Genomic DNA, 26,400 nt, shown 5'->3' on the forward strand with positions numbered 1-26,400 from the left:
TCATTCACATTTATGAAGACATAAGATTCTTAAGATGGCAGTATCCCCAAATGATATACATTCAACATAATCCAAAATCCCAGATCACTTCTTTGCAGAAATTAACAAGTTGACACTAAAAAAAAAATATGCAAATTCAAGGGACTCAGAGTAAACAAAAGAATTTTGAAAAAAAGAACAAAGTTGTAGATTAACACTTCTCAATTTCAAAATTTATTACAAAACTACAGTAATCAAGACAGTGGTTTACTGGCATAAGGATAGACATATAAATTAATGGAGTACAGTTGAATGTCCAGAAATAAACTCTTACACTTGTGGTAAATTTAATTTTGACAATAGTACCAGGACAATTCAATGGGGAGAGATAGGCTTTTCAAAATGAGTTCTATGATACCGGATATCCACATGCAAAATTATGGAGCTGGATCTCTACCTCACATCATATATAAATGTAAGAGCTCAAATTTTAAAATCCTTAAAGAAAGCAGGTATAAATATTCATGACCTCAGGTTAAGCAATGGTTTCTTAGATATGATGCCAAAAGTATAAGTGACAAAAAGAAAAAAAGATTAACTGGACTAGATCAAAAACTTTAAGTTTGTGTGCTGGATACAATGCTGTGAAGAAAGTGAAAATACCACCCACAGAATATTTGCAAATCTTATATCCAATAAGGACATAGTATCCAGAATATATAAAGAATTCTTAAAACTAAACAATAAAAGAAAAGTACTTTAATTCTTTAAATGAGCAAAAGATTTGAACAGACATTTCTCCAAAGAAGATATGCAATTAAAAAAAAACACATGAAAAGATGCCCAACATTACGGATCATTAGGAAAATGCAAATCAAAAATACAATGACATGAGTGGAGCTGGAGAGCATAATGTCAAACAAAAGAAGTCTGTCAGAGAAAGATAAATACCATATGATTTCACTCATATAGAATTTGAGAAACAAATAAAAAGAAACAAACCCCCAAATAGACTCTTAGCTATAGAGAACAGATGGTTACCAGAGGGGTGGTGGGTAGGGGATAGGTGAAATAGGTGAAGGGGATTAAGAGTACACTTATCTTGATGAGCAGTGAGTAGCAAATAGTAAATACAGTTGTTAAATCACTATATTATAAACCTGAAACTATTTTTTTAAATTTTTTAATGTTTATTTATTTTAGAGAGAGAGTGAGACAGAGAATCCGAAGCAGGATTCAGGCTCTGAGCTGTCAGCACTGAGCTGTCAGTGCTCGAACCCACAAACTGTGAGATCATGACCTAAGCCAAAATCTGACGCTTAACCAACTGAACTACCCAGGCGCCCCCACCTGAAACTAACTTAACACTGTATATTAACTATGCTAGAATTAAAATTTAGAGCAATACATAAATATGTATTTAAAAAAATAAAAGATGTCCTTCAGATTGAAAGGAATTGACACCAAATGGCTAAATTAATGACCACCTATAAAGGTAATTACATAGGTAATATAAAAAGTGGCATAAGTATATTTTTCTCATTTCTTCTCTTAACTGATTTATTTTTTTAAGATTTTATTTTTAAGTAATTGCTGTACCCAACATGGGGCTTGAACTCACAACTCCGAGATTAAGAATCACATGCTCCATAGACGGAGCCAGCCAGGTGCCCCTCACTTAACTGATATAAAAGACTACTGCATAAAGCAACAATTATGAAATTGTGTGTTGGTGTTAGAATGAAGGTATAATATATATGACAATACTACAATGGAGGAAGGAAAGAAGAGAAATATATTGGAGTAATCTCTCTGTATTCTACTGGAATTATTTAGTATTAACTTGAAGTAGTGTGTCAAATAAGATGTACATTATAATCCACAGAGCAACCACTATGAAAATTACCAAAAATATAGTAAAAAAAAAAAACAAAAACACCAAAATGCTACACTGGGGAACATCTGTTTAACACGATAGAAGAAAATAAAAGAGGAAATGACAACAAAAAGGTATGAAACATCTAAACATAACTACATCAAATGTAATGAATTGAACAGTCAAAAGGCAGAGATTGTCAGATTGGGTAAAAAGCATGAACTGTGAACAAGAGATATGCTTTAGATTCAAAGACTCAAATAGATTCAAAAGAATAGAAAAAATATATAATGCAAACAATAGCCATATGAGGATTGTAATGGCTATAGTAATATCAGACAAAATAGACTTTAAGACAAGTAATGTTATTAGATAAAAAAGAATGTTAGTGATAAAAGGGTCAGTTCATCAGGAAGATATGCCAATTATAAACATATGTACTCCTAACAAAGTGCTTGAAGCCTAAACCAATAAAATTAAGAACAAAATATACTTCAACAATAATAGTTGAAGTCTTCAATATCCTACTCTCAATAATGGCCAGAACAACTAGACAGAAAATCAGCTAAAATAGGGAAGACTTGAGCAACACTGTCAACCAATTTGACCTGATATGATAAAAATGATGAGTTTAGATCCTTTATACACAAAAATTACTCAAAATGGATAATAGATCAAAATGTAATAGTTAAAATTATAAAACTTACAAAAGAAAACCTGAGAAACTTTTCATGATTTGAAGATTTTTTTGGATACAACAGCTAAAGCACAATGCACTAAAAAAAATGGATTTCATCAAAATACCAAACTTGCACTTCAAAAGCTCCCATTAAGAAACTGAAAAGACAAGCCATGGGAAATATTTACAAATCATATATATAATAAGGGACTTGTATCCAGAATATATAAAGAACTCTTACAACTTGTAAGAAAACCAACAACCAATTTAAAAATGAGTAAAAGAAAGGCACCTGGCTGGCTCAGTTGTTAGAGCATCTACATCTCTTTTTAAAAATAATTATTTTGAGAGAGAGAGAGAGAGAGTTGGGGGGCGGCGCCAGAGAGAGAGGGAGAGACGGAATCCCAAGCAGGTCCCGTGCTGCCAGTGCAGAGCCCAATGAGAGGCTTGATCCCATGACCTATGAGGTCACAATCCCAGCTGAGATCAAGAGCCAGATGTTCAACTGACTGAGCCACCCAGGCATCCCAAACATGCAACTCTTGATCTCAGGGCCATGAATTCAAGCCCCACATTGGGTATAGAGCCTACTTTAAAAAAAATCACTCTGTAAAAATGTCTAAAAATAGACATTTTGCCATAGAAGATATAAAATTGGAACATGAGCACATGAAAAGATTCTCAAGTTGAGTAATCATTAGGGAAATGTAAATGTAAACCACAGTGAAATATCACTCAACTGAGAATGATTTAAAAAGATAGACAATAACATATGTAGGTCATGCTGTGGAGAAATGGAATTCCCTTGTAAATTGCTGGTGGAAGCTAAATGGTTACAACTACTTTGGAGATTAGTTTGGCATTTTCTTAAAAGGTTAAACATAAATGTATCATACGGCTAATTTATTTCACTACTACATACCTACCCAAAGGTATATCAAAAAGATATATCCACACAAAGACTTGGACATGAATGCTCATAGAAGCATTATTCATAATAGTCAAAAAGTGGGAATAACTCAAATATCTGTCAACTGGTAGATGGATACACAAGTAGTATATCCATCAGTGAAATAACACTCAGCAATAAAATCCAACAAATTACTGATACATGCCAGAGCATGTAAAATCATTATGCTAAATGGTGATGAAAGAAATCAAAGAAGGAAAGTTCATGGACTGGAAGACTTACCATAGTAAACCTGTCATTTCTCCTCAAATTGACCTATAGGTTTAATGTAATTTCTGTAGGAAGAAAGATTTTTTTTTAATGCAAGATATTTTTGTGGACATAGATGAACTTATTCTAAAATTTATGTTGAAAGGCACAGGTCTTACAGTAACTAAAACAATCTTGATAAAGAAGAAAAAAGTGTAGGAATCACTCTACCCAATATTGAGGCATAGTATGTAGCTAAAGTAATCAAGACAGTGGTGTATTTGCTAAGGTATTAACACATTGGTTAATGGAAGAAAATAAAGAACCCAGAAACAGAGCCACACAAATACAGTCAACTGGTTTTTGACAGAGGTGCAGAAACAATTCAGTCAAGAAAGGATAGCCTTTCAACAAATGGTACTGGAGCAAATGGACACCCGTAAGCCAAAAAACAAAAAACAAAAACACCTTGATCTGAACTTCACACCTTATACAAAAATTAACTCAAACAGAGCCACAGACTTAAAATATAAACATAAGATTGTACAAGTTTTAGAAAAAATACAAAGTCTTCAGGATCTAGAGTTAGGCAGAGTTTTTAAACTTATGACCAAAAGTACAGTTCATAGAAGGAAAAATTAATAAATTGGACCTCCTTAGAACTAAAAACTTTTGCCACTTGAGGCTCTCTTCTTCCCTCCTTCGCTGTCCCATCCACCCCTCAGCCCAGGTTCCCCACTCCTCCCCAATAGCCCCTCCTGCCAGGACTCCATGCCTGGCACCAGGCACCCACCTGCCAGGCTCCCCTGCGGCCGCAGGGCATGGAGTTGGCCAGCACCTGCAGGAGGGGAGTTGTGGGACAGGGCCGGCTCAGGAAAACACCTGGCAGTAACACAGGGAGCAGCTGCAGCCTGGGTGGTCAAGCGCTCAGCAAGCAGCGTAGAGCCAATTGTACAGAGTTCCATAGCAAGCAGTCCAGAGAGAAACAGTAAAGTCATGGAGCCTAGCTGAAGTGAACTGGCCTCCTTGAGCATGTCCAAACCCTGGTGCCAGGCCTCTGTCCCAGCACTGAAGGCTTCCTCATCCATGAAGGCTTTGATCCCAGGCTGGATATAGGCCCCTACTCCTGGCCTATGGAGCACCTTCTTTGCAAGAAGAAAACGTTTGTTTATTTGGCACATGAAGCTGAGCTACAGGCACTGACTTTGACCCTGGGAACTTCGAGATGTTTTTTGATCATCCTGAGAAAAATGAGCCTTGGCCTCCAGGCCCAGTAAAGCAAACATTCCTCCTATGGAGAATAGTGCTGGTTTATGAAGACTTAAAGGCCTGCAGCTCCAGGGGATTAGCCAAAAGCAGTCTTGTCTTCCTGCTCAGAACAGAGTGGCTGCCTTGAACGCCTCTTATTCACACCAACTTGAAGAAATAGTTCAGCTGCTGTGTGCTGGCCTTTCTCTTATTTGTGGTCATCTGTGTGTGTGGCAGGAGAAGAACGAGAGTTACTATAATTCCCTTAAATTGCAAACCAAAGGATTCCAGATGTTGAGAAGTCTGAAGAAACAGTCTGTGACTTTAAGCAGCACCCAGAACCCCCATAGGGGCAACCAGGCCCTCAGCAGTCCCCAGGGCCCAGCTAAGGCCAAGCCAGAGGCCTCCTTCCAAGTGTGGAACAAGGACAGCTCTTCCAAAAGCCATATCACCTGGCTGCAGAAAATCTGGGTCAATTATCTGAATATTAACAAGTATAAGGTATCTTATAAGGGGCCAAGGCCAGGGGTCAAGTTCAGTGCAGAGGCCCTGTGCTGCCACCTCTGGGACCATGTGAATGTATCCATACTACTATGAATACTATGGATACATAGGCCACAAATTTTTCCTTCAGCATCTCCCAGTGGCAGGGTTTCCTGCTCAAGGAGAACATTAGACCAAGGCTGGGCCATGGGGCAGGTATGCTGTTGTCTCATCAGCAGGATCTCTGAAGTCCTCCCAGATGGGCCAAAAAATTGAGGATTGTGATGCAGTCCTGGGGTTTAATGGGGTGCCCACAGCCCATTTCCAACAAGATGTGGGCACGAAAACCACCATTTGCCTGATGAACTCTCAGTTGGTCACCACTGAAGGGCACTTCCTCACAGACAATTTATACAATGAGGGAGTCTGAATTGTGTGAGACCTGTTTACCATTCAGATATCCCAAAGTGGTACCAGACCCCTAACTACAGCTTCTTTGAGAACTGTAAGAGCTGTTGGCAAGCTGCGTCCTGATCAACCCTTTTACATCCTTGAGCTTTGGGAGCTGTGGGACATCTCTCAGGAAGTCACCCCAGCAGCGATTCAACTAAATCCCCAATCCTTTGGGATGCTTGGCATCATCATGATGATGAGACTGTGTGAGCAGGTGGTTATTTATGAGTTCCTCCCGTCCAAGCACAAGACCAACGTGTGCTACTACTCCCGAAGATTTTTGACAGCGCCTGCACAATGAGCACCTACCACCCTCTTCTCTTTGAGAAGAATCTGGTGAAGCATCTCAACCAGGGCACAGACGAGGGCATTAACCTGCTTGGGAAAGCTACACTGCCTGGCTTCCGGACAATTTGCTGCTGAGCATTGACTCCCTGGTCAAGTCCCCTCGCTTTTCTCCACCGAGCCTGGGCAGACCACACTCCTGAACGATTGCAGCCTGCACCGTGGGCCTTCTGTCAGCAAGAGCTCCGGGAAGCAGGAGCCCAAAGGCAAGCAGCCAAGGCCAGCCTGCCATGTAGCTGCAAAGGCGTGTGATCCCAAATCCTCCTGCCACACACAGGTCACACACCTAGCATTCTTTCCACGCACAGGTGAATGCAAGATCCACCCTTCCCACCAGGGCTGCCAAAGCTGGGCTGTTTTCCCCCACTGGAATGGTGCTATTCTGACACAGCAGCCCTCTCTATTGCTTGAAATCTGTACCTAGACGTTGATTTCATGTGTTAAAGAAATTCTCCCAAATTATGATTGTGCCCCAGTATAGCGTGGCTCTAGGGGGCCAGTAAGTGGCATGGGGCATAGGAAACATGCTCGATTCCTCCAGAACAAAGTTGCCCCCAAGGTCCATGTCCCTGGGAAAGGTGGTATGCCTATCACTCTAGTTGGTTTGGTGGGTCTGTAGCCTGGATGCTTCTGAGCAAAGGGTCTTAATGAACCCACAGCCATCTCCATATGGGGATAAGGACAGAAGGGCACAGTCTCCATCCCCCAGTTCCTCACAGTTCAGTGGGAGAGAGACAGGGAGGATTCAGTCAGCTCAGTGCATGCAGAATGTGTGGAAAGGCTGACTTGCCATTCTATCTGCCTGCACACTTGGGAAGGGCCACATACTTGCTGTGACTGTGGGTCGGAGGGAGCTTCATCGAGCTGGGGCTGTGAAGGAGATTTTAGAGGAAGAGGAGAAATATGTAAGACAGGTATTTGAGTCACTTGAATTGTGTTTTCCTTTCTGCCTTTATTACCTATATTTATTCTCTAAGGTCTGCCTGAACTTAAAGGCTCAGATTATTTTTTGAGGAAACCACTACCCTTGTGTGAAGCAGCAAGTGCAGTCCCACAGCAGACACTAGGCAAGCCAGATGCCAAAAACCTGATTTGTCCAGGCTCATCCTGGCCTGACCCTACCCCACAGCTGAGTTTGTACACCATGTCCATTGTTTCCTTGTTAATGCCCATCCTACCCCCTCCTGACTGCCATCTTGTTTTTCTCCTCTAAAGTAGTAGTTTTTTTCCCCTTCTCTCTACTTTCAGGCACTTTCTGCTTTAAATGTATCCTGACTTGACAGTTTCTTTAACCTTCATGGGCCTTTTGTGGAATGTCTCTCAAGGAGTGGGGATGTGGTTCCCCAGAATTTAAAATCACTCTCAGAAGTCAGACCCTTAGAGATCATAACTGTTTCTCACAAGGTTTATCAGACCACCATGCCCTCCACCCCTCCTTCAAGGGAGCAATGTCAGGATCTCTAAAGAGGCCTTACTACCATGGTCTGCAAACATGCTTCCAGGTAGCTTTGCTACCCTCTCCCTGGGTGGAGAACCACATTGGACTGGCCCGACCCCCAGTGCAAAGAAGGTAAAGGACTCACTCAGGGTCACAAAGTAATGCTGTAGAGCCCAGACTCCTAGACCAGTATTCTGGCCTCCTGGCCTCCTGTGCTTAAGGGCCTCTTAAATGTGAGCTCTAGACCAGCTGTCTGGGAATTGGAGTGCTCACTTGCTGCCAAACCCTTGGCTTATATAAGCAGTAGAAGGAACTCTGAAGGGAGAAGCCCTGGGTTTTCAAATTGATGATCCCCTGTTTACTAGCTATGCCACCATGGGCGTATTCTCCTGAGACTCTGTTTGTACATCTGTAAAATGGGGGTGATGATCCTACCTCAGGACTGTTGTGAGGGTTACATGAAACACCTGTCCTGGTTCTGTACTTGGCACATAGCAGGTGCTCTGGACATTGTGGTTTCCTTCCTTCCTTCCTTCACTAAGGATCTGCTCTGTGCTCACACCTGGGGAGGACATTGCTTTGAGGGAGGCCAGAGAGGGGTTCCTGTCCTCAAGAAATTAACTGTCCTATTGGGAGACAACCGGAAAACCATCTGAGGTAGTGGAGGCTGAAGAACATGCCTTTCCTCTAACTCCTCCCTGCTTGCAGCTTAGGCCTGATTCTGCTTGGGAATGGGCGAAGCATTTGGGCTGCTTACTGCTATGTGCAGTGAGTCTTTTCCACCTCTATGGGCCCATGAATTCCTGGCTTGCTTTTTTAAAAAAATAATCTCTACACTCAATGTGGGGCTTAAACTCACAACCCTGAGATCAAGAGTCATGTGTTCTACTGACTGAGCCAGCCAGGCACCCCTCTGGCTTGTTTTATGTTCTGATTGATGCACTCACTGCAATCTTTGAATCACAAACACTGAGTAAGAGGAAGGTGGCATTCCATCAGCAAGAGATGGACGTTGGTGTGGACACTAAAATACTCGCTTTTAATTATTATTGATATAAGGGATGAGATTAAGTGTGATTCTAGGTCTACAGAACTTTTAATTCTGTGTTCCCTCTATACGTAAACTACTAAAATGCAGATATGATGGGGTATTGTTGGTCTGGTGAGATGTTTAATATTTGTGACGATAACTCAAAAATGATGACTAATTGCTACAGGAAAGTCCCTGTCCATAAGGGATTGTGTCTTCATTGGTAGCCATCTATTCATCCTATATCATGAGGGTCCCTAATCCTTCCAGCAATCACATAAGTTATTCACATTGGTTTGGAGACCTCAATCTCAGAAGCTTCTGAAACATGTAATTAATTCTGAATTACCCAAAGATTACGTAAAGTTTTTAAATAAATGACATTTTTAAAAATTACTTTTTCCAGTTGAAAGAAAGCCCATGTGAAGAGGATGAAAAAACAGACTACAGACTGGTAGAAAATATTTTAAAATCACATATTCAGCAAAGGACTAGGATCTAGAATATATAAAGAGCTCTCAAAACTCAACAGTAAAAAACAACAACAACAACAACAACAAAGAATCCAATTAGAATATGGGCAAAATACATGAACAGACATTTCTCCAAAGAGGATATGCCATAGCAAATAAAATAAACACATGAAAATATGTTCAATATCATTAGCCATTAGGGAAATGCAAATTAAAACCACAATGAGGTATCATTACACAGCTATCAGAATGGCTAATATAAGAAATAATAATAATACCACATGCTGGGGGTATGCAGAAAAACTGGATCATTCAAACAGTAGTGTTGGAAATGTAAAATGCTACAGCCACTTTGGAAAACAATTTGTTTGGTTTTTTTTGTTTTTTGGTTTTTTTTGTTTTTATATTTTTATTTATTTCTAGGAGAGAGAGAGAGACAGCATGAGCAGGGGAGGGTCAGAGAGAGAGGGAGTCACAGACTGAAACAGGCTCCAGGCTCCGAGCTGGCAGTCAGCACAGAGCCCGACGCGGGACTCGAACCCACGAACCGCGAGATCATGACCTAAGCGAAAGTCGGACGCTTAACCGACTAAGCCACACAGGCGCCCCTTGTTTTTTGTTTTTTGTTTTTTTATTAGTTTATTTATTTTGAGACAGAGAGAGACAGAGTGTGAGTGGGGGAGGGGCAGAGAGAGAGGGAGACACAGAATCTGAAACAGGATCCAGCCTCCGAGCTGTCAGAATAGAGCCTGATGCGGGGCTCGAACCCACGATCTGTGAGATGTGACCTGAGCCGAAGTCGGACGCTTAACCGACTGAGCCACCCAGGCACCCCAGTTTTCTTTTTTTTTTTTAAGAAGGCCCAATGCAGAGCTTGAACTCACATCCCTGAGATCAAGACCAGAGTTGAGATCAAGACCTGAGCCACCCAGACATCTCCAATTTGTCAGTTTCTTAAAATATAACTATACAACCCAAAAATTGCACTCTTGGGCATTTATTGCAAAGAAACAAAATTTTATGTCCCTGCAGAAACCTGTACACTAATGTTTATAACATCTTTATTCTTAATACTCCAAAATTAGAAACAACCCTGATGTCTTTCAACAGATGAATTGTTCAACTATTGTACATACATACCATGGAATTCTACTGACCAATAAAAAGCAACAAAGTTTAGATAACACAATAACTTGGATGAATCTTAAGGGAATTATGCTAAGTTTTTTAAAAAGCGCCAATCCCAAAAGATTACATACTGTGTGATTCCATTTATATGCCATTGTTGAAATGACAAAATTATGGAAATGGAGAATTCCAGGGTTAGGAACAGGGAGTGGGGGAAGAAGGTGGGTGTGGCTATAAAAGGAAATATGAGGGATTCTTGTAGTGATGAAACTGTTTTATATCTTGACTGGATCAGTGTCAATATTCTGACTGTAATGTTGTATTATATTTTACAAGATAATACATTAGGAGAACTGGGTAAAGTGTTTAAAGGATCCCTCTGTTTTACTCCTTACAATTGCATGTAAATCTACAACAATATCAACCTTGAAAGTTGAATTAAAATAAAACCTATGCTAAGGAAGGAACCCAATTACAAAAGACCACAAAATTCCATTTGTATGAAATGTCCAACAAGGTAAATCTATGGAGATAGAAGTAGATAAGCAGTTGCCTTCAGGGTGGGAATGAGGAGTGACTGCATGTGAGCATGAGGGATCTTTCTGGGGCAATGAAAATATTCTAAAACTCAATTGTGGTGATAGTTGCACAACTCTGTAAATTTATTAAATATTATTAAATTCTACACTTGATGGATTTTATGGTATATAAATTATACCTCAACAAAAAAAATTTTAGGTAAGTTTCTGATATGTAAAATTTTTGCAAAATAAAATATTTATTTTAAAAATTGAGCAGTGTTGGGGCGCCTGGGTGGCTCAGTTGGTTAAGCCTCTGACTTTGGCTCAGGCCATGATCTCACAGCTCGTGAGTTTGAACCCTGCTTCGGGCTCTGTGCTGGCAGCTCAGAGCCTGGAGCCTCCTTCAGATTCTGTGTCTCCCTCTCTCTCTGCCCCTCCCCCGCTTATACTCTGTCTCTCTTTCTCTCTCTCTCCTCTCAAAAATAAATAAACATTAAAAAAATTTTTTTTAAAAATTGAGTTCTCCTGGGGCACCAGGGTGGCTCAGTCAGTTGTGTCCAACTTCAGCTCAGGTCATGATCTCACAGTTTGTGAGTTCGAGCCCCACATCAGGCTCTGTGCTGACAGCTCAGAGCCTGGAGCCTGCTTCACATTCTCTGTCTCCCTCTCTTCCTCCCTCCCTCCCCCTTCTCTCTCTTTCTTGAAAATAAACATTAAAAAAATAGCTTTGTATGATGACACTTGTGAGCAGAGCATAATGTGTAAACTTAAGACACTAAGTTGTACACCTGAAATTAATGTAACATTGTGTCAACTATATTCAAATGAAAAAAAATTTTTTAAGAAAATGAAACAAATGTTTTTGAAAAGTATTTAATGAATGAAGCATTCTCATAGTATAATATTAAGTGAAAAAACTATATGTATTATATGTAATATTCTATTATACATAAAATAGAGAAATTGAGATTTGAGAGGTTAAGAAGAAAGAAGCCAAAATCATAACAAACATAACAGTAGTAATATCTGAATGGTAAGAGTACAAATTATTTCAGTTTTTATCTTTTGTTTTCTTTATAATTTTTGTTGCATTTTTTACATTTTCTGAATGATAATACACTTGAGCTTTTTTTTTTTTTACAAATAGTTTATTGTCAAGTTGGTTTCCATATAACACCCAGTGCTCGTCCCCACAATACATCTGAGCTTTTGAAATCAGAATGAGATCATAAATATTTTAAAATCAAAAGAATTTGGATAAAAACAGAGACTACCATATTTTTTTAAAATTTTTTTTAAATGTTTTATTTATTTCTAGGAGAGAGAGAGAGAGACAGCGTGAGCAGGGGAGGATCAGAGAGAGAGGGAGTCACAGACTGAAACAGGCTCCAGGCTCTGAGCTGGCAGTCAGCACAGAGCCCGACGCAGGGCCCGAACCCACGAACCGCGAGATCATGACATAAGCTAAAGTCGGATGCTTAACCGACTAAGCCACCCAGGCGCCCCGAGACTACCATATTTTAAAACATATTTAAAACTTAGGCTAGCGTCGTACTGGCATGAGAAATAAATATAGAGTAAATAGGGTAGAAACAGATCCTTGTACATATGAGAACTTACTATGTGATATGGGGGCCTCACCAAATAATGAAGGAAGAATTTGACCATAATTGACTCAGTTATAATGGTAACCAAGAGTGCTACTATGACAGGAACTGTTAGGTGCTTTTACATGCAGTTTTTCCTTTGCTTATTTTAACCTTTTGAGATGTATGTAGAAATATCCCCATTTTAGAGATGAGGAAGGGAACTAAAGCCCCTAGGAAATGAAATGTTCTCCCCTTTGTGAGGCCTTCTCAGAATCTCCCAGGTGAATTTAGTTACTGTTTCCTTGAAGCACCCAAAATAACCTATTCAACTTGTAAAGTCACATCCTTCTCATTTAATAGTCTTTCAGTGAGCCTGCCTGTCTCCCACACATGACTACTTTAAGAGCTCCTTTAGATCAGTTTTTTTTCCTAGTAATCAGGATATGACTGGTACAGTTTGGCTTTGGAGAATTTTGGTTGATTTGGGTTATACTTGTTAATGTTAACTTGCAATTTTTCTTAGTTTGATGCATTCAGTGAGTCCCCTAATAAATATTTACTGATACCTACTCTAGGCCATGTACTATGCTAGTTTATAATAAATATGAATAAGAAACAAGACAATAGATGAGGCCAGACAAGGTCCTAGATCTCATGGGAACTCACATGGGTACTTAAAAGGAATATGTTTTCAGTCAAGCATTTGAACCTTACTTATTGTATTTTTCAAATCTTCTGTGATTTTAAATGTATCTAAGGCACATTTTATATGTCATAGTTTAATGGTAGTATGCTAAATTCTTCCACTATAATTGCATTTCCCTTCATTTTTGTCTATTTTTGCTTCACATTTTGCCAACAAAATAAGATGGAAAGATTAAAAATCAAAGAATGGGCAAAGGTAAATCAAAGAAGTATAAATCAAAAGAAAGAAACAATATTAATAAATAATATAGTCCCAAAGGCAAAAATAACATTGAGGGCAAAGGGAAATATTTTATATCGATAGAAGACATAAGCTCTGAATTGTGCACTATAGCATCAAAAGTATAAAATAGATTATAAAGTATGAATAAATTTTCCTTGTGGAGAATGTGTGGGCAGAGAGGAGGTGGAAATTGTTTTTTCTGTGTGGCCCAGGAGGATACCTCCTGGAAAGCCCAGTCATTTAGATCTTTATTTGTTTGTTTTAAGGGTTTTTTTGTTTTTGTTTTTGAGAGAAAGAGAGAGAGAGAGAGAGAGAGAGAGAGAGCGCACACAAACAGGGGGAGGGGCAGAGGATCTGAAGTGGTTTCTGCCCGCAGACAGTGGAGAGCCCAATGTGGCACTCAAACCCATGAACCTGAGATCATGACCTGAGCCGAAGGCAGGCAGTTAACTGACTAAGCCACCGAGGTGGCCCTGGAACTTAGTTTGTAAAGAAGCAACAGGTCTTGTTGGCATGTTCTGCAGGCCCAGAAACATCCTGGAGTTCAGAGAAATGACAGTTGGGCTTGAAGAAAGAGTAATGGCAGTAGGGCTGCCTGTGCTGTTGTGATCATTCCAGGTGAGGAAACTGCAGGTTAGAGATTCCAAGCCAGGCTCTTTCCAGGGCACCGTACAGCTTCCTAGTAGTAGTAACTGGATCAGAGTCCCCACAGATTCATTCCAGGTGCCACTCAGAAGAGACCAGCCCTTGCTTTAAGGGCCAGCTTTCTGAAGTCTCACACAGCTCCAATAAATATGAATAATCATTGTCTTGTGGATCTACAGGGAGCTAACAACATAGACTGATGTATTTTTTCATCTTTCTTCCTCTCTCTGCATCTCGGTGCCTAGAACAGTAAAACATATTCAGTTCATGAAATTCAGGTCAAATACTCACCAATGAGTACTTATTTATTTTAATTAATAGATTTCTTGTCTCGGGGAATGACCCTATCATCTAGCCATCTGCTCAAGCCAGAATTCTAGGAATCTTAGACTCTTCCTTTTTCTTTTCCCCTTCCCATAACATGCATGACCAAATCCTATGGATATATCTATGGATTTATCTACTCAGTAGCTCTTGTCTTTGTCCCCTGGCCCTCTCCAACCCCTGAGCCAGTGCCTTTGTTCACACCTCTTCAGCCACAGATTGCTTGTAGTTGCCTCCCAACTGGTATCCATGCCTCTTCTCTCTTATCCTATGAGCCAGTCAATATCACTGTCCTTTTGATAATCCCTAAGTGTCTTCTTATATTTTCAGAATGAAGGTCCAAATTCCTTAATACTGTTCTTGTGACACTTCATGATCTGGCCTTTTTTTTTTTTTTTTTCAATTTTATTGAGAAAAATTGATAAACATCACTGTGTAAGTTTAAGGCATACAGCATGATGGTTTCATTTACATACATTGTGAAATGATTACCACAGTAGGTTTAGTTAACATCCATCATTTCATACAGATATAAAGAAAATGAAAAAAAAATGTCTCCTTATGATGGGAATTCTCAGGATCTGCTCTATAGTCATCATGTACATTATCTCCAGTACCCATTTATCTTATAACTGGAAGTTTGTACCTTTTGATCGCCTTCCTCTAATTCCCCCTCCTCCTTCTGCCACCACTCCTCTACCTCTGGTAACCACAACTCTGATCTCTTTTTCTACGAGTTCTGTTTCTTTAAGATGCTACTTATAAGTGAGATCACACAGTATTTGTCTTTCTCTGTCTGACTTATTTCACTTAGCATAATGTCTTCAAGTCCCTCCATATTATTGCAAATGGTAGGACTTTCTCATTTTTTATGGTTGAATAATATTCTGTTGTATTTGTATATATACCACAAGTGCTTTATCCACTCATCCATCAGTGGACACTTAGGTAGTTTCCATGTTTAGCTATTGTAAATGCTGCTGCAGTGAACATGGGGGTGCAGATATCTTTTTGAGTTCTGGAACCTGCTATATCATACTGAACTCCATACCTCCACGCCTTCACATATACTGTTCCCTCAACCTAGAACATCCTTTCCCCACTTTTTGTTTTACCAATTTTTACAGGCCCTTTGAAACCCAGCTCCTGCTGTTTTTTCAGGATTCCCTCCCTTACTCCTTTATCCTAGCCTTCCTCTGTGCTTTTGTAGCACCCTGTGCATTCTTCTATCTTGATACTTAACATACTCTCCTGTCATTATTGATGTACATGCATGCCTCCTCTACCACCTAGACTGAAAGCAACCAAAGGCACAGATGCATTTACTTTATTCCATTGAAATTGCCAAAACCTAGCCCATGACAGGTCCTTAGCTTAATAAGTATTTGTGAAGTTAATAAATGAGCTTTTTTGCCTTAACAATGATGCTTTTATTCTCTAGGTACATGGTTCAGTGGCCTGGTGGCCGAATCCTGCATCGCCATGAGCTAGACACCTTCCTTGCACAGGCAGTATCTACCCAGCTTTATGAACCAGATCAACTTCAAGAACTCAAGGTGATTTGATATACCCTCACTTAAATTCCTTCTTTTATGAGCTCAAAGCTTTCCTTTTGGTCATTTTTTTCCCCTGGTGCAGGGTAGAAGAGCAAGTTCTACGGACAAATGTTTGATTTACTGTAGCCAATAATGTATGTTTGTTAATAAAACCAAGAGGTGCCTGCACCACTGCTCCCATTCTGATGGGTGAGAATGGACAGAAAAGATGGATATTATACATTACAAATAAGTTGTGGCCACAAACCACGGTAAGGTTTCTAACTCTTGCAAGATACACTACAAGGGAATTTTCTTGGTGTCCTCTTTTTGACTCTGAGTAAATGCCTCCCTTTTTAGGAATACTTATTGAATGTTAGAGGGAATCTAGAAGAGCATAAGGAAGAAAGCAAATCCACCATATAACTGAAGGCAGTAGAGCGACAGACAGAACTTGAGCAGGGGAGGGACAGAGAGAGAGGGAGACACAGAATCCGAACCAGGCTCTAGGCTCTGAGCTGTCAGCACAGAGCCCGACACAAGGCTCAAAGCACAAACCATGAATTCATGAACTGAGACGAAGTTGGATGCTTAACCAACTGAGCCACCTAGGTGCCCCAGAACACAGGAGTTTAAAAGGCAGGCTCTGAAGCCAGGCTGCCTTGGGTTTGAATCTTGGTTCATTGCTTCATAGCTGTGTGATTTGGGGCAGGTTGCTTAACCTCTCTTGCTTCAGTTTCCTTACTTACAGGGATATTAAATAAAATAAATAATCCATGCAGAACACTTAGAACAGTGTTTTGAATATCTTAAGTAAACAGTATTACTTAAGCTACCAATACTAGCTATTAATGCAGGACACCCCTCTCCTGGCTTCAGTAGCCATGGTCTTTTGAGGCCCTAGGATAAACTTGGAAAAGATCTAGCCCAATAGGCTAACAGAATCTTCTTTTAAGTGAGGTTAACTAAAGGGAAGACAAAAACAGTCTAAGAAAAACAGTGTTGGTTCCTCTTTACAGTAAGTGTAATATTGCTTGGCCCTAGGGCAATTACTGTCTCCAAATCACATGTAGGAGGGGACTTGCCAATACTTCTTTTCCTGTTGAAGCCATCTACCATGCCAGCTTGAGATAACAAATAGAAACATTTCGATATTTTCTTTATCTTTTGCCATGTATTTTCTACACAGTTGAGGTATTGTGTATGTGATTACATATTGTGTTTTTAAACTTAAGATAGCACACTTTTTCTATGTCTTAAAATGTTTAAGAAATTTATTATATGCATGTATCAGTTAATTATTATAATGTTGGCCATTTGGTTTCCAGTTTTCCCCATTAGATGTAACATTACAATTGAAATATTTTTTTAATTTTTTTAATGTTTTATACATTTTTGAGAGAGAGAGATAGAGACAGTGTGAGCAGGGGAGGGTCAGAGAGAGAGAGGGAGATACAGAATCGGAAGACAGCCTCCAGGCTCTGAGCTGTCAGCACAGAGCCCGACACAGGGCTCAAACCCACAAACTGTGAGATCATGACCTGAGCTGAAGTCGGACGCTTAGCCGACTGAGCCACCCAGGCACCCCTACAATTAAAATCTTTATGCCTAGAGCTTTATTCACAGCTCTACTTCCTTAGAGTAGATTCCTTGAAAGTAGAATTTCTGAGTCAAGAAATGTGAACATTTTCAGGGTTATTGACATACTACTTAATTGTAATGTACATTTCTCATCAGCTTTGTATGAGTGTGCCCATTTATTTCATCCTTGTCAGCACTGGGTATTCTTTTTATCTTTACTTTTTAGAATTTTTTCTAACTTGACAGGTAAAAACAAAATGGTGCCTTTTTAAAATTTTAAAGCTGATGTCTCTCTCTCTTTTTTTTTTTTTTCTAATGAGTATCTTTCAAACTGTGTCACGGAGCGACATGGATAGAAGCTGCTTGTGCACTCAAATGTCTATATTAAAAGGCAACATGCTCAAGTCCAACTTGAATAATCAGCATAACAGGAATGAGAGTAGATGTTAACAATAACAGCTTTTAATAGTAGTTTTTCCTCTGTGGTGGTTTCAGATTGAGAAACTGGATGCCCGAGGGATCCAGCTTGCTGCCCTCTTCATGAGTGGGGTTGACACAGCTCTGTTTGCCAATGATGCCTGTGGCCAGCCAGTCCCTTGGGAGCACTGCTGCCCCTGGATTTACTTCGATGGCAAGCTGTTCCAGAGCAAGTTAATTAAAGCAGGCCGAGAGCGAGTATCCCTGGTTGAGCTCTGTGATGGCCAGGTACCAGGATGTTGGGCAGCTGCTAAGGGCCATCTCTGATCTGCTGTGGGGATGAATGGGCAGAGGGTGGAAAGGAGCAGAGACATTGAAGAGGGAGGTAGAAGAAGTAGCAGAATGTGTCTGACAGTAACCTAACGGGGTTGGGGATAATTCTAAAGGCCCAGAGTCTGATATGTCCATGTTCTAAAATCATATGCTGGAAAGTGTTTTTTATGAACTCCAAATTTTCCTATTGTTTTCTTACTCTGAGTATTTCCTTCCTATAGAATAGGGCTTTCCTGCAATTCTTAGAATTCCATTTCCCTTATTTCCAAAAACTATAAGTAACTTCTGCAAATGGTGCTATCCTTTGTAAAAGAACTATGTTTGGAACTAGAAGACGATAGTAAAGTAGATGACAGAGTAGAAGCAGGAGATTCTTTACAACGAGACCTTAGGAAAGACAGGGAAAGGAACGCTTACTTACTCCTTTATCCACTTGGGGGGAATGAGCTGAGGGACTAGAGCAGGGGGTAGCAAACTATCTGAAAACTGAAAACTTGGAATTTTTATTCCAATAAGGTTTTATTGGAACACAGCCACATCCATTCATTTACATATTGCCTATGACTGCTTTCCCACCACAATAGCAGAGTTGTATAGTCGTGACAGAGACCATAGGGCCTACAAATCCTATCTGGCCCTTTTCAGAACAGGTTTGCTGATCTCTGGACTAGAGACAAGGGCTTCTCCTGGACAGAGGTCATGGTCTCTGATCCTGGGAATGGGGGAGAAGGTTATAAAACTTTATGCATGTCTCTCTTTCACCTAACTCTGTTCTATCCCCCTTCAAAAATAATCTAGCCTATTTCTGGTCATGTGACAGACCATTAACAAATATTTATTGTGATATTGGTCTCCCGTGACCTAGTCAGTGTGCCTTACAAGGCCTTGGTCAGAGCTAGTGTGGTAGTTTGGTGTCATGTGAAAAGTGGGTCTTTGCTACCAGATAGGTTTCCCTGAATATGGCTCTTTGAGCCATTTAACTCCAGACCTCAGTTCTCTTAATGGGAATAGACTTGTGAGACTGTCCCTAGAGTGCCCAATACTGTGCCTGAAACTTAGACGTTGAAAAAAAAAAAAAAAAGGCAGCTGCTGTTATTAACTCTGTTCTTCATTTGAAGGCTGACCTGGCAACCAAAGTGGAAAAGATGAGACAGAGTATCCTTGAAGGAGTCAACATGAACCATCCACCACCTTCTGCTCTACTTCCATCACCTACTTTTGTGCCTTCCATGGTGCCCCCTCTTTACCCTGTTTCACTTTATTCCCGAGCCATGGGCTCAATGCCACCTCCCCCTCAAGGGAGGAGCCGGGGATTCGCAGGTTGGTACCTATGAATAATGTATTTGTCATCCTCAGTCTATTTCATAATCACCTATCCGGTAGTTATTGCCAGTCACAGAATCAGCAGTTTCATATATATCTTATCTAATTTACCTTCTGTGCTACACTGAGCTAATTTGAAGAGGAGCTTCTTAAGAGGGTAGGGTATAGCCTAGGGAAGAAAGTCCACTGACTTCCCAGACCATGCGCCATAGAGGTGGTTGGTCCCTAATGATTTGACTGTCACCAACCAAACTCACGAAGTAACTGATGTAGAAACCAGGAGCCATTTTATTATGTTTTCAGAACTATAACTCAGGTGAATTGGATCATCATGGTTGCTGGTTAACTCACTCATTTCTCATAGACAGATGTACACAGGAGCTTCCAGAAAGACCAATGGGAGGTAAGAGTAAATGACCAGTATCCACAGACAAACCAGAGCCTGATGTACCATTTTGTATCATTTTCACTCTGGGGGCAGACTTGACACATTTCCAGAAGCATGGAGAGAAATAAGTCACAGCCCATGCCCTCCAAGGGATTGTAGTTTAGTGGGAAAAACAAATACACACATAGACACACACAAGTATAAGTATAAATTATGGTGACACCTGAGCTGTGGCTTAATGGTGAATACACAGTCATGCTTAGGTAGCTCAGATACTGATCCTAATAATTCAAACAACTTTGGTGAAACAGGATATTTTAATAGGGACATTTTGACATGAAATATCAAGATTCTGTGATCAGGCAGGAATGTTATTGCTGTGGTTCAAGGTGTTTATTGTCCACTGCTCATCATTTTAAAAATAATAAAGCTGGGTGGGGGGTTGCCTGGGTGGCTCAGTCTGTTAAGTGCCCTATTCTTAGCTTGGGTTTTGACCTCAGGGTCGTGAGTTCAAGCCCCATGTTGGGCTCCACCCCAGGTGTGAAGCCTAACTTAAAAAAAAAAATAAAGCTGGAAGTTGGTCTTAAATTTCAGTAGGTCACAAAATTCAGTATGCATATTTATTTCAAGGCTCTACATGGATGAGCAGTGTAGATGTCTGCTCTGTTTAGTCAGGTAATGATCAAGTCTTATAAACCAGGGAGCCAGCCATTCAGTCCATTCCTCGAAGCTAACTTTACAGACCTTGCTCTCATTCTTTGCATGTTGATTTTATTGTGTCTCAGAAGACAGCCTTAATTAAGGCTAAGTTCTTGGGGGGTCCTTGCTGTTGTACCAGCTCCCAATGATGCCTAGTCTCCAGTTACTGGTGGTTCATAAGAGCCTTCTGCCTCCTGAAAAGCCACAATAAGATCCCCAAATGCAAGTCTTTCTAGCCCTCTTAGGACTGGCATCCACTGTTATATGAATGAAGGGCTCTTTACTGACAACCTGCTAAATGAGTGAAGGGTTATTTGCATTTGGGTTTTTTCCATAAACTAAAATTAAAGGTTTACTAGAACTGTGGATTCTATGAAGGCATCCTTTTATGCCACATTACAAAGCTCTACTGTGCTTGTGAGCTCATACACGCTGAGTTGGAATTTCCTGTTTTAAGGAGATATGCTATCTTGTCTTGAATTGGTTCTGATTTTCAACTGTTGCTATAATTACTTATTAATTATAAATTACTTTCAGTTTAGTTCCATAATTTAATGTTCAGTTTGGTGGTTTGGCTGATCCTCCATTATGGAGTGATACATATTTGAATCAAAAGTGGTTTGGGCCCACTTTAATATTAACTAACTGAAAATTGAATAAAAGCTTAAAAAGAAAAAGTAAAAGGAAAGTGGTTTTGGTCCAAATGAATAAACAAAAAACAGAATCCAGACCCGCAAATAGAGAATGAACTTATGGTTGCCTCAGGGAAGGAAGGTGGGGGGGATGGGCAAAATGGGTGAAAGGCAGTGGAATGAGTTATGGAACGAGTATGTCATAGGAATGAAAGGCACAGCATAGGGAATAGGGTCAATGGTATTGTAATAGCATTGAATGGTGACAGATAATAGCTGTACTGTGGTGAGTAGAGCATAACTATAGAGTTATTGAAGCACTTGGTTATACACCTGAAACTAATGTAATGTGTCAACTGAACTTTAATGCAAAGGAAAAAGAAAGGAAAATAGAAGTGGCATTTGTCTTACAATTTTCTAATAACTAGATTTTAGGACATTCATTCTTTCAACAACTATTAAATACCTACTATGTGTCAGGCCCTGTAGCAAAAAAAATGAATCATCCATACCCTACTTGCTAAAATGGATATGTACACAGGGCACCTGGGTGGATCAATGTTAAACATCCTACTCTTGATTTCGGCTCAGGCCATGATCTTACAGTTTATGAGCTTAAGCCCCGCATTGGGCTCTGCCTAACAGCACAGAGCCTGCCTGGGATTCTGTCTCTCCTTCTCTCTCTGCCCCTCCCCCACGTGTGCGCGCACTTGTGCACGCCTGCTCTTTCCCTCTCTCTCTCTCTCTCTCTCTCTCTCTGAAAAATAGACATTTAAAAAAAATAAAGTGGGGGCTCCTGGGTGGCTCAGTCAGTTAGGTGTCTGACTTCAGCTCAGGTCATGATCTCGCGGTCCGTGGGTTCGAGCCCCAGGTCGGGCTCTGGGCTGACAGCTCAGAGCCAGGAGCCTGCTTCGGATTCTGTGTCTCCCTCTCTCTCTGCCCCTCCCCCGCTTGTGCTCTGTCTCTCTCTGTCTCACTTTTTTTTTTTTAATATTTTTTTATTTATTTCTAGGATAGAGAGAGACAGCGTGAGCAGGGGGGGGTCAGAGAGAGAGGGAGTGACAGACTCTGAAACAGGCTCCAGGCTCTGAGCTGGCAGTCAGCACAGAGCCCGATGCGGGGCTCGAACCCACGAACCGCAAGATGATGACCTAAGCGAAAGTCGGACGCTTAACCGACTAAGCCACACAGGCGCCCCTGTCTCTCTCTGTCTCAAAAATAAATAAACGTTAAAACAATTTTTTAAATAAAGTAGATATGTATAGATATTAAACCCATCCCTAAATGTGTTTCCACTGTGAACCTTTGTTGTTATGACAGAGTCTTTATCATAGAGAAATGGAAATAAGCAGAGTAAGTGCTGTAGGATCTTTGTTTCCACTTATTATCCTACCTCGCACTTAGCATTCATTACTTCCCTTTTTCCTATCTTCCCAGGTCTCCATCCAATCCCTCCCCAAGGAGGAAAACTGGAGATTGCTGGGATGGTTGTGGGCCAGTGGGCTGGCAGCAGGTCCTCCAGGGGCCGAGGCTCTTTTGGCATGCAAGTGGTTTCTGTCGGTGGGCCAGGAAAAGGGTATGTATTCCAATAGGTTGGTATGAGCTAGTGTCGATCAAGGTGCCGGTGGAAAAATGCCCACCTATTGAATACTTCCATTAAGGTAAGAGGCATCGACTAACTTTCCATGTCTAGTTTTCAGTTTAGTTGAGCAAACATACACTAAATGCCCTGCCTTGCTGAAAAAGTTTTTGCCCTAGAGGAGGACATGGGACACAGAACAATTTAGTATAATATAGAAATGAGACTTAAAGGTTTACAGTGGTAACATAGCAGGGTCACCTAACTTAAGAGGGTCAAACTTCCTAAAGGAGGTGAGTAATTAAGTGAAAATGTGGGCTCTGTATGTTCCTCAGGATCACTTTTCCCCTCACTTTCTATAGGCATGGAAAAGAACAGACTGGTAGAGGATCCAAAGGACACAAAAAAGGAAATAAACAAGTAAGCACCATTTCTGAGATTATCTACCTTCTGTTTGATGCCTCTTGTCTTTTCAGCTAACTTGCAAAAGATCAGATCAGACTGGAAAACTGTGAGCTTTCCTAGCTACTCCCAGCATTTGATTTCATTCCATTGCTCTCTAGCTGTGAGTTAGTGAGGGTTAGCCTGTCCACGCTGTTCCCACAGTGCTGCAGTGTCATCCACCTCCCTGAGAGAAGCTACAGGATAGAAACCAGGTACTGTGTCCTGAGCACCTGCACGTAGCATAGTATGTGCTACATACAGCCAAAAAACGGGCCAGAGTGAAGTTAACAGTAGGATTGCCAGCTGCTCAGGCCTTTCTGAGGGACTACCAGAGATGCTTAGAAAATTGGACTTTGGCCTTTGCTGAATATGAGAAGGAAGGAGGGGTTGCCATTTTGCTTACCCTTTTTTTTTTTCTTTTTGAATCTGTTTTTGAATTCTTTTTTTTTTTTTTTTACAAATAATTTATTCATTTTGCTTACTCTTGATGGTCAAAATGGTCTTAAACTTTCCTCTAATGTACACCTTGAATTTAAAGCAGTTTCCACTGGTGTTCATTAGACATATCCCTCTTCCCAAATATCATGACCTGAGCCCATATCAAGAGTTAGACAGTTAGGCTGAGCGACCTAGGCACCACAGGATTCTCCATTTTAAACAAGAGGAAACTGAGGCTCAGAGGTATGAAATATCTTGCCCCAAATCATCCATCAAGTCAGTATCCAAGTTGCCATTCCAGCCTGAGCTGACGATTCCAAAATCCTGTGCTGTCCTGATTCCACTACAATACAACAACTCTAATTGTCAGAGACAAGATTCAGATTTAGGTCTAGCTGACTCTAATGCATATGCTCTTAACCATTTCTACCAGAGCTTTCTTTCTCTAAGTGTAAGCTGAAAAGGGAAGCCATGATGTCAGAAATTTGCTTGGGGACATGGAATCAAAACAATAATATTAGCTGGAGTTTATTGAGTTCTTATTGAGTGTGCCAGGTATATCACATGCTTTACATGGAGTGTCTCATTGAATCCTTACAGGAATGTAAGAAATATGTACATTTTTTACAAATGAAGAAACTAAGGGAAAAGAAGGGATCGTGGATGATCATAAGTTTCTCATTGCTAAGATTACTGGGGATAATGTTATCCACTCCAGAGATAGCCTGGCCAAGGAAACTCTCATGTTGACTTTGTTTTTAGCTAAGGCATTGTCCCTGGACAGAGCTGCTGCTGATTGCCTTGATGACTCTCCTTTTTCTGTTCAGTCACCCCTGCTTCAGAGTAGGAGATAATCATTCCAGCTTATTAAATCTGCTTACATTATAGTCTCATCTTCTTTTTTTAAGTTTTTGTTTTGTTTTGTTGGTTGGTTGGTTTGTTTATTAGTAACCTCTGCACCCAACATGGGGCTTGGACTCAAAACCTCAAAATCAAGAGTCACATGCTCTTCCAGCAGAGCCAGCCAGGTGCTCCTATAGTCCTGTCTTCTTGAGTTTATTCCTAGGCCACTGGAGTATTGTGTACTTTCAGATTCTTAAGTCACTCACTAGCAATGTTTTAATTTCTTTGCTGACTCCCTCAGGCGACTGATTCCATCCATTGTGTGGATTTTCACTAGTTTCATCTTATTTCCAGGTTCTTGAGTAGTGCCCAGATTGTCAATTTTTGGAGCCACATGTTCTAGCTTTGAATCTGGCTCGGCCACTTACCAGCTCTGTGACTTTAACCAAGTAACTTAACTTCTCTGTGCTCTAGTTTCCTCATCTGTAAAATGGAGAAATCGGCATCTACCTCACAGTTATATGAGTATTAAATGACATGATAGATGTGAAGTGTTTATCACAGAGCCTGTAAAATGGGAAGTACTCAATAAAAATTAATAGTTCTTGCTTATAATTGACCACAACTTCAACAGGTATTAGATTTCCATTATGTATTGTATCTTAATGGAAAGAATGACTCTTTGGAGTCAAATAGACTTGGATGCAAGTCTAGGCATGCCAGTGACCTTGGGCAAATCATTTTACTTTCTTGAGCCACATTTATCTTATCCATAAAATGAACGGCAGAGTACCTGGCAGGCCCAACCACTTAGCAATCAGAAGCTGCTATTTTCCTAATAACATTCATGGAGAGACAGCACCAGCACCACACTGCAAGGTAATGCAGTTCATGTCATTAGCAGTTCAATAGCAGTCACATTCCTGGAATTCAAAGAAAAACAGGTGACTGTTTTTAGTTATGAAAGATTCTGAAAGTTATGAAATAGTGCACCTAGATCTTCTGGTTTGTTTTCCTCTCCTTTCATTTACATGTCCAATTGTCAGCATTGGATGGTATTGCATGGCAGTTAAGAGAACAGACTTTAGAGGTTGACCCACCTGGCATGGAATCCTGGCCCCACTAGTTTATTTTCTTTCTTTTTTTAAAGTTTATTTATTTATTTTGAGAGAGAGCAGGGGAGGGGGAAAGAGAGAGGGAGAGAGAGAATCCCAAACAGGCTCTTTGCTGTCAGTGTGGAGACTGATATAGCGCTCCATCTCACGAACCATGAGATCATGACCTGAGTGCAAATCAGGGGTCAGACACTTAACCAAGTGAGCCACCCAAGTGCCCCCCCCCCCACTACTTTCTATCTGAGTGTCCTTGAGCAAGTTACTTTAATCTTTCTGAGCCTCAGCTTCCTCATCCGTAAATGGGGCATATCTACCATTTAGGGTTCCGACTAATAGTAGAAAAATACACTGTAGGGGCATCTGAGTGGCTCACTCGGTTAAGGGTTCAACTTCAGCTCAGGTCATGATCTCACGGTTTGTGAGTTTAAGCCCCGCATTGGGCTCTGTGCTAACAGCTCATAGCCTGGAGCCTGCTTCAGATTCTGTGTTTCCCCCTCTCTCTGCCCCTCCCATGCTCATGCTCTGTCTCTCTCTGTCTCTCAATAATAAATAAAAACATTAAAAAAAGAAAAATACATTGTAAAGCTTTATAAATAATAGCTATGTCATTATGTTGTCCTCCTAGACATTGAGATTTGGTCAAATCTATCTGTGGTAACCCTAAGTTCTCATGACAGTTATCAGAGCACACTTTACTAGGCGTTTACAAGCTTTGGGCTTTCTAATGTTTTTAAAGAACTGAAGCAGCTTCTGCAGGCTAGCTTACGAACATGCT

General features: G+C 40.5%; 1 protein-coding gene and 1 pseudogene across 2 annotated transcripts in view; both read left to right on the plus strand.

The window, feature by feature from the left end:
* The window catches only part of FAM120C (family with sequence similarity 120C), a 127,076-nt gene that overhangs the window by 95,751 nt on the left and 4,925 nt on the right, over window positions 1-26,400 (plus strand). Inside the window, exons 11-15 of one of the 2 annotated variants that reach the window (XM_039223924.1) lie at window positions 15,740-15,854; window positions 17,910-18,119; window positions 19,283-19,484; window positions 22,644-22,782; window positions 23,148-23,205. In XM_039223924.1, the coding sequence (XP_039079855.1) occupies window positions 15,740-15,854; window positions 17,910-18,119; window positions 19,283-19,484; window positions 22,644-22,782; window positions 23,148-23,205 (724 nt within the window). The remainder of the gene's footprint in view (window positions 1-15,739; window positions 15,855-17,909; window positions 18,120-19,282; window positions 19,485-22,643; window positions 22,783-23,147; window positions 23,206-26,400) is intronic. The other variant, XM_039223925.1, reaches the window with a different exon arrangement.
* LOC120225760 lies at window positions 5,090-6,300 on the plus strand (annotated as a pseudogene).

The sequence above is a fragment of the Hyaena hyaena genome, unplaced genomic scaffold (genome assembly GCF_003009895.1).
Source record: "Hyaena hyaena isolate Hyena2069 unplaced genomic scaffold, ASM300989v1 scaffold_1508, whole genome shotgun sequence".
In the NCBI taxonomy this organism is placed as follows: Eukaryota; Metazoa; Chordata; class Mammalia; order Carnivora; family Hyaenidae; genus Hyaena; species Hyaena hyaena.